The 8294-nt window shown below is 39.1% G+C and overlaps 3 protein-coding genes and 1 long non-coding RNA gene across 8 annotated transcripts in view; 2 read left to right on the top strand and 2 right to left on the bottom strand.

Annotated features, from left to right (window-relative positions):
- LOC112143883 overlaps positions 1–2459 on the top strand; it is a 3775-nt gene extending 1316 nt beyond the window's left edge. The window contains exons 4-8 of one of the 2 annotated variants that reach the window (XM_024268112.2): positions 61–114; positions 190–351; positions 439–483; positions 2106–2162; positions 2245–2459. In XM_024268112.2, coding sequence (XP_024123880.1) covers positions 61–114; positions 190–351; positions 439–483; positions 2106–2162; positions 2245–2255 — 329 coding nt within the window. In that variant the 3' untranslated portion in view covers positions 2256–2459. Of the gene's footprint in view, positions 1–57; positions 115–189; positions 352–438; positions 484–2105; positions 2163–2244 lie in introns of both variants that reach the window. The other variant, XM_024268111.2, reaches the window with a different exon arrangement.
- A 520-nt stretch (positions 2460–2979) lies between these two features.
- LOC112143606 lies at positions 2980–5957 on the bottom strand. Of its 3 annotated transcripts, XM_024267691.2 has the most exons (8): positions 5841–5957; positions 4633–4908; positions 4274–4558; positions 3938–4204; positions 3601–3861; positions 3427–3528; positions 3325–3350; positions 2980–3250 (listed from the first exon to the last, which is right to left on the bottom strand). In XM_024267691.2, the coding sequence occupies exons 1-8, from the start codon at positions 5911–5913 to the stop codon at positions 3152–3154; spliced, it is 1389 nt and encodes a 462-aa protein (XP_024123459.1). In that variant the 5' UTR covers positions 5914–5957; the 3' UTR covers positions 2980–3151. The 3 variants fall into 3 exon arrangements, with proteins under 3 accessions (XP_024123459.1, XP_036071645.1, XP_036071646.1); XM_036215752.1 differs by having other exon boundaries at positions 2980–3350; XM_036215753.1 differs by having other exon boundaries at positions 2980–3350; positions 4274–4492.
- Positions 5958–6273: 316 nt separating this feature from the next.
- Positions 6274–8294, bottom strand: part of LOC112143388 (steroid 21-hydroxylase) — a 5511-nt gene continuing 3490 nt past the window's right edge. The window contains exons 8-12 of one of the 2 annotated variants that reach the window (XM_036215751.1): positions 7880–7963; positions 7690–7803; positions 7426–7592; positions 7129–7232; positions 6274–7029 (exon numbers count right to left, since the gene is read on the bottom strand). In XM_036215751.1, coding sequence (XP_036071644.1) covers positions 6776–7029; positions 7129–7232; positions 7426–7592; positions 7690–7803; positions 7880–7963 — 723 coding nt within the window. In that variant the 3' untranslated portion in view covers positions 6274–6775. The remainder of the gene's footprint in view (positions 7030–7128; positions 7233–7425; positions 7593–7689; positions 7804–7879; positions 7964–8294) is intronic. The other variant, XM_024267319.2, reaches the window with a different exon arrangement.
- The window catches only part of LOC118599779, a 36271-nt gene continuing 36094 nt past the window's right edge, over positions 8118–8294 (top strand). The window contains exon 1 of the long non-coding RNA XR_004949277.1: positions 8118–8190. This is a non-coding gene — a long non-coding RNA (uncharacterized LOC118599779). The remainder of the gene's footprint in view (positions 8191–8294) is intronic.

The following is an 8294-nucleotide window of genomic DNA, read 5'->3' as shown; positions in this document are numbered from 1 at the left end:
GCTAGCATGTTTAGCTTTTCAACTCAGCTTCATTGATTAAAGCTTCCTTTAATTAAGCAGAAACAAGTTCTGAGGTCACAACCATTCCAGCTCCCATGACGACAACCGATCAAGGTCTGCACGTTCTGAATCACACACTACGACCTCTTCACCTGGGAGATATCTAACTTTTGCTCTCGCTTCCCTCAGCACTGGAGGTCACCGAACCAGTCCCGCCTTCAACTTCAAATCCATTTGTGGCATCAATAGTTATTGTGACGATAATCATGACTTCTGCACTGATAGCATTGATCATCTACTTCAAATCTCAGACCCAAAGACCCCTTCCTCAATTAAGAAGACAATCTCCAGGTAAGATTTATAAAAAAATCTCTTTCTAATACATCAACATGTTAGGAAAAGCAGCTGTCTAACTATATTTATCTGGTTTTCTTGAAGTTTACATGGATGCCTATGAGAGTATCGGTCTTCATGATTCACGAGGTGAGGACTTTTTGACTTTTTACGAGGGGTGTGTAGTGGCAAGAGTCTGGCGATACGATATCACGATACATGTGTCACGATATGATACATCGATATGATACATATCCCGATATATTTCTGTGTGGAGTTTGCATGTTCTCCCCGTTCATGTGAGGGTTTTCTTTAGGGACTCCGGCTTCCCCCCATAGTCCAAAAACATGCCTCATAGGTTAATTGGTGACTCTAAATTTCCCCTAGGTGTGAATGTGACTCTGAATGTGTGTGTGATTGAGGCCCTGTTACAGACTGGCGACCTGACCAGGGTGAACCCTTCACCCATCAGTAGCTCCGGGACCCCTGTGACCCCAAAAGGGACAAAGTGGCCAAGAAAATGAATGAATGAATGAATTAATTAAATTCATGCTGTTTTTCTTTCAGTAATTATATCTTTTTCAGACCATTATGCATGCAACTCTGATCAATCAGATTTCTGAATTAGAATCGTTGGCTGTGAAGAAAGCAGAACTTTGGCGCGCTCCGTCTGTAGCATTTTGACTGAATCTCTCTGCACAGTGCGTACAGAAATCTATGTGATACTAGAACAAACTTGGAACAGATTGTCTGAATAGTTCTTACACTTCATTAAAACTGACTTGTACATGTCTCATTTTGTATATACAACAGCTATTTAACAACAACCATAAGGCTGATGAGTTGAGATTTATCATAAGATGGTTCTAGCAAGATTTGTTGTTGCTCAGAGAGGCTCATTGTGTTGCCAACTAAAAGCTGGCAGTTCAGGGGAAAACAAAAGTAAGACACTGAACTACATGTTTGCTTTTAAATAATTAATTAAATATCATCTTGGCAGCTTTATAAATCAAAACAAGTATTGCCAAAAAAAAGTATCGCGATATTTCACTTTCTTGCACCTCTTCCCAGCCAGCAAGATCAAGTGGGCCCAATATGGTTAAAAAATTGGCAGAAAATGTGGGCCCCAAATGGGTTTGTCTGCAGTTTCTGTGGCGGCCCCACCTGTGTTTGCCCACAATGACTTAAGTGGACAAAGCTGAGCTCACTAGCTCAATAAAGTGTAGCTTGCTAGCTCTCTACAGCGGAGCTCACTACTGTGGTGCTCTAGCTTCTGGTAGCTGAGCTCGCTAGCATGCTACAGCAGAGCTTGCTAGCTCAATGCAGAAGAGCTCATTAGCTCGCTATAGAGCTCGCTAGATCCGCTCTTGCATACTACAGAGAAGCTCTATAGCTCGATACAGCAGAGCTTGCTAGCTCGCTGTAGAGGACCTCACTAGCATGCTACAGTGGACCTTGCTACAACGGAGCTCGCTAGCTTGGTACAGAAGAGCTCACAAACATGCTGTGCTAGAGCTCACTTGCTTGCTATAGAGGAACTTGCTAGCACGCTACAACAAAGCTCGTTAGCACACTATGCTGTCTAGCATAGCAAGTTAACTCACTGAGTCCACAGTTAAGTCAATATGGGCAAATACAGGAACCACATTTTCTGGGGCCCACTTGGCTTTGCTGGCTGGGTATCTTTTAATGTCACTGTCAACTTATGCTAACTGTACTTTCAAAAAGACAGCTAAGAGTATGTTTATCTCATCTCCACGTTTCTGTCCCAGATGACAGAAAGACAGTCAACAGTTTGTACTACTGTGAGGAGGAAAACATTTCAACTTGTAAGTGATTCTGCTGAAAGAATTCACTCCTCATAATATATTCTTGTCAAACTAAAGAAAAAAATTATCTCCTCTGTTGCAGTTCAGTACTAGAGGAGTTGCAGTTCCAGATGGAAACCAAGGTTTTATCTTTCCTTTTTTATGCTTAAACACCTAAAATATGTATATATGTAATGAGAGTGTTTTTGATATAGGATGTGATCAAATATGATTTAAATCAAATGAGAACAGTGCTTTTATCACAAGTTTATTTGCATAAGTGAGTCAACAAGCAATTATGACAAATGCTCCATTATTTTAAAAAAACAGCTTTTTATAGATTTGTGATGTCTTCTGTTAAAATATCATGAACTGAAATGTAAAAACCCACTTTGATGAAAATTGTGTTTTTGGTGTTTTTAACATGTTTTATTGACATTTTTCTCATGATAGAAGACATAAAGAAAATTAAACTTAAAATGTAATTTGCAAGTATTTATTTGTTCAAATCGTGAGTCCGGAGCAGAAAAAAAACATGTTGTTTGAAAAGGATCACATTTGTGACATTAGGTCACAACAAGCTCCCTGCTCCTCTCCATTCTGATGCATCCACTTGTAAACGAATAGACGTCGGTGTTTTCCTCATCTGAGCTGGAATCTGGATCGAAACTGTATTTCTTTTTTTTTTCTTTTTTCTAACAGCTGAGCAAACAGATGCAGGCTGAGGGCTTCTAGTGTTGGGCAGATTTTACTGTCACAACAGAGGTTTATTGAGTAGAAACCCCTGTTGTATTTCATGCTAAACTTTATTTATATTGATTTTTTATTTATTTATTTATTTTTGTTGGACTCAGAGGTGAATTTCTAATGAACTACTGCTGCTCTGTGAAAACTATGTCCCATAAAATTACAATTTTGGTTAAAAAGAACTTGATAATCGTAACTAAACGACCAGTATAAGAATGCTTTTACAATAGATCTGAAGATGATTGAAGTGGACCCGTAACAGCTCAGTTCACAGGCTGTAATAAGTCATAAGTTGTGTTGGGTGGTTCACTTTTGAAAGGCCTCTGTGGTTCCTCATCCTGAATGACTTCATAAACATGACCCTGTGTAGAGAATACATCATTGTTAGAGCACTCGGACTATATTGGCAGGAATCAATCGTGAATGCTCCTCTCACCATTTCAACAGTTGGTAAGTCTTCCGCTGTGTTAAGACAAGAGTGATACATGTGTTATTGGGCTTTCCCAAAAGTGTGTAATAGCTCCAACACTTTCAGTACCTGCATCCGTCTTCTGCTTTCTCTTCATGTACATGTAGACTGCTACAGCCGTGCACACCACAAGCCCCAGAGGAAGGCCTAACCAGGCCAGTGTTTGCAGAGCTGAGGAGATTCCATTTTTGTTATTTCTCTGTGGAGTTTATAGCTTCTGTTTGTAACGGTGTGTTTACGTACGGTGAACAGAGGGCCATTTCTTTGACGTCATCAGCGCGCCTTCTCGCTGCACGGAGCAAAGTATTTCCTGTGAACTCGGTGGCCGAAAAGGAAGAAGGAGCCTCTTTGTGAGGGTGTTACCTGCAGCGGTTAGGCTGCTCTGCAGGCCGTTTTGGTTTCTCTCAGACCATGTTAAGTTGAAATCTGCTTCACATTTTTCAGCACAGGTGAGAATACAAGTCAGGTTAAGATTTTCACCCTCTGGATCAAACTCTTCTGTAACTGAAGACAAAAAGACAAAATGTAAAAACAGAAAAGTATCACAGTCACTGAATGGTTTTGGATTTTTGGTCTTTACCATCAAGGGTGTGCAGCCTGACTCTGTTGAGCACCCTTTGACTACCGCTGGACTCTGAGCACTGGTAGTCTCCAGCATGAAGAGAGTTAACTTTATTGATGACCAATGAGTCTTTATTGATCTGAAATGTCTTTTGGAGTGACGAATTTGTCAGGGGGGTGTCATTAATAGTCCACTTTATGTCACTTGGGGAAGTGAAAGAGAAATTGCTGCTGCACGGAAGTGACACTGACTCACCCACTGCAGCAAACACTTCCTCCAAACCGTCTGCAAGGAGGGAAACATTCAGTCACACCCATGCAAATCCATTCTTAACTCTAGCCAGGAAGTGTGTACCTGTTATCGTGGACGTGTAACTGACGACTTTGAGTTGGTCATTCTGGTCAACCTGGCATTTCCATGTTCGGTGATGATCTGTCTGTTTTTTAGTGATGACCAGTTTTGATAAACATGGAGAGGAACTTTCAAGGGTAAATCTGTCTCCTTGTAGAGGCGAGTTGTCCTGATTTGTCCACCTGATGCGCACGCCTGAGTTGCTGCCACAGTCTCTAAATCCTGGATGAATGCCGAGGTAACAGTGAAGCTCCAGTGTGTTTTCTGCAGCTTCTGTGCTCTTTTTAACTACACAAACAGAGGAATTGCTGTCATATTATAAGATATTCAAAATGTTAATGGATGAAAAAAAATGCTCCTACTTTCAAGAAACCGGAGGGAAATAGATGTATTAACCACACCGTCGCTGCACATGTACAGCTGTGCATCTTCTAGCAGCACATGAGCAATCTCCAGAGAGCAGTCCTGCAGGATACGGTACTTGCCATCTTTTGGAATTAGTACTTTTCCTGCTTTCACCACCTCGGTACCCAATGAAGACCTCATGCTCCAGTTAATAGAGGAGCAGGTTCTAATAGACGGTAAACCACATGGTATTTTTGTGCTTTCCTCGCCTGCAGCAAAAATAATCAATTTATCTGCAGAAATAAAAGGGAAAACAGTTTTAAAATAAGATTTAGATCCATATATGTTTGATTTTACAGAAATAGAAAAAAAAAAAACAGTTGTGACAAACCTATACAGAAATAAGTATAAGAGTGTCTGTTTGGTTCAAATGTACAGTTTTAAGTGTATATTTATACAGATCAAAGTTTGATTGTATATACTTTTAAAAAATCAGTTGTGATAAACATATATGGACATAAATATTATAAAAAAATATTTGGTTGGTTGAAATGTAGAGCTTTAAGTTAATATATATGTACGTAAATATTAAATTTTATGGAGTTAAAAAAATCAATTGTGATAACCTTACACAGACATAATTATTAATAAAAGAGTGCTTGTTTGGTTAAAATTTAGAGTTTTAAGTTCATATTTAAACATGTAAATGTTTAATTTTACAGAATTAAAAAAATATTTTGTAACAAACACATTTACACATTATGAAAGAGTGTTTATTTCATTAAAATCTAAAGTTTTAGTTGATATTTATACACTTCAATTTTATAAAAATAAAATAACTGTTGTGATAAACATGTGCAGGCATAAATATTAGCAAAAAGACGTTTTTTTTCTATGATTTTCTTTCTATAAAAAGCCTAAAAGCAAATCAGGAAATTGACTTGAGAAATGTAGAAAATCTAAGCAATCAAAGAGTAGTTCAGTTTAAATCAAGCTTACATCAATGAATGACTTTGCATACTGTGCAATATAAACAGATATTATCTTGATTTTTTTTTTAATACATTTAAAGTTTCTTAGAAAAAAAAGACAGAAGTTGGTAAACCAACTTCTCAGCTGAATCACCACTTGAAATCAAGGAAGGACCCATCCACAAGGGGGCATCTGAAAATACGTTTTCTTCCTTTTTATCTTCTACTTGCTTTATATAAATTCCCATAATTACCAGCTCCATCCGGTCCCGTTCCCCATGTTGGAGAAATGGTGAAAATGAATCCAAGCAGCACAAAAGAACACATTGTTCTCTAACGTGGCATCTGATGATCCAACATCCTTCTTGTCTGTTGCTACACGCAAAAGGCGAGTTTCACAAGATGAATGATCAGGAAATTACATCAAATCTTTAAAAATATCCTCTATGAGTCAGTAGTGAAGGGCTCTAACTTGAAATATGTTCAAGAAAATATAGCGTTGTCATAATCTTAAATCAAATCACCCTTTTTCTTTTGTTTAAGCTCTTAATGCATGGACATCACGTATTACATTATATCACCACAGTTGGTAATTCTGCTTAACTGGGGCCCTGTAGCTACATAGGTACAGAGTTAGCTCAAATAATAGGAGGTTAATGCAGTTGCAATGAGTTTTTATGCATGAAAATATTTCAAAAAACACAAGTAAATTTATTTTAGTAATTTAGAGGACAGAGTTAGAAAACCTCGGACGGAATTAAGAAATATATTTTGATGAACCGTTATGATTTACTAAATAGTGCCTTAGTAAATCTTTATATTATTATCTTGTTTTAATTGTTTAATTCAAAAGATCAGTCTTGGAGTGTTGATATGGTTAAATTATTTGCTAAAGTGTTATAATTTTCTGTTAAGGTACACAAAACAATGTTTTCATGGGTCAAGTGGAGGATTTCATTGCTCATCCACAAGATGGTGCTGTCTGGCCTGTTGAAAGTTAGAATGGAGTTGCTACATATTGATTCCGGGAGTATATGAACATATATGTAACTCCTCACAATAAAATTCTGCTGATCAATCCTGTGTTTTATTCTTTAAACCACAAACAAGTCCATTGAAAAACGTTTTCATCCCCACAGAAGTGAATAAAAAGATGGAGAAAATTCCACTGAACACAGCCACTGGTGCGTCAAAGACCACTTGCAGGTCTTGGATGGGCTATGACTTTGTAGGGCTTGATCTTGAGAACAACAGTAGCAATCCCTCTCAGGTCAGGAGGGAAGACATCGCTGTCAGGGAGGATGAACTGGAAGTCTCTCAACAGGTACGCCGTGAAAAGAAAGAGCTCCATTTTGGCCACGGACTCCCCCAGGCAGAGCCTGGCTCCCCCTCCGAAAGGCACAAGGGCACGGGTGGAGCCTCCTCCACCTTCCAGAAAGCGCTCTGACCAAAATTGGGAAGAGAAAGAAGGAGAGGAAGGACTTTATTTGAAGAGGGCTCAGAGTGAAAGGACAGTGGTTGCAGTCAGATGTGGAGCGGGACCTGGTTTGAAGCTGTACGGCTCAGACCAGACTGCAGGATCGTGATGAGCGCCAAAAAGATTAGGAATGATGACGGCGTTCTTAGGGATGAAAAAACCTGCAATGCTAAAGAGAAGTATTTCAATAAGTAGAAAGGGCAATAAAGTCATCTGAGCGTATTACAGTGTGGTTTCCCATGAGAAGTTATGAGTGGTTTGGTTTTATCCTTCAGGGGGGAAATCTGAAGAAAAACTCCACACAACTTTCTAAGAATATAAAAAACGATAAATACTTTTTCCTTCATCGATGCTCAGCTGACCTGCTGTTTCTGATGGCTCTGTGTGGAACGGCTAGAGGAGCGACTGGTCTGAGTCTGAGCACTTCGTTGACCAGAGCAGACAGCACAGGCAGTCTTTGTCTGTCGCTGTACTTTGGATAACGTCCTTCAGGAACCGTGCACAACTCCTCATACACTTTGGTTTGTATCTGCGAGTCAAGCAAAGACATATTTTAACAGAATTTAGGGAATGTTTTTGCATCATTTTTTTGTGAAAGAACTTAAAAAAAAAAAAAAAGACAGTGCCTCTGGTCTGTGCAACAGGAAGGCCACAGTCCAGCTCAACCAGGCTGCCAAGGTTTCAGTTCCCCCTATGAGAAGATCAACCGTCGCCATGTGAACGTGGACATCCGTCAACAGCTGGAGAGAAACAAAAGTGTTATTTTTCATCACTTCCTGGCCATCATGTCTGCTGCTAATAAGTTGATGTACAAACCTTTCCTTCTTTTGAGTTCTGGTGTTTATCAAGAGCTTGGAGAAGGAATCCTGTTATGGAGCCTTCACTTTTATGGCCTTGCAACTGAACAGATAGAACAAAACAGTAACCCAATATGACCCCTATCTCTTTAGCATGATCCAAACTTTTTATAAAAACCCAAACTTGGTTCACAATTTCTGCCCTGTAGTTCATCATCACTCCACTAGGGGGAGTGGAGGGGCTTTTCCTGCTCATTTCAAAATGGCTGCCTCCAGGAAAACTTCTGTCCTTTTGGTGGGAACATTTTTACTAATTTTCAAAACTTTATGGTGAGAACAACTCAACTATTCCATTCATTTTTTTTTATGTCTACTTGATGTGTTGAACAAGTGCAAATTTAGCTGATTAATGGATCGTTTAAAACTGTGGGTAA

This window comes from Oryzias melastigma, linkage group LG16, assembly GCF_002922805.2.
Source record: "Oryzias melastigma strain HK-1 linkage group LG16, ASM292280v2, whole genome shotgun sequence".
In the NCBI taxonomy this organism is placed as follows: Eukaryota; Metazoa; Chordata; class Actinopteri; order Beloniformes; family Adrianichthyidae; genus Oryzias; species Oryzias melastigma.
Note: the sequence above shows the minus strand (reverse complement) of the source record. Positions and strands in the feature narration are given on the sequence as shown.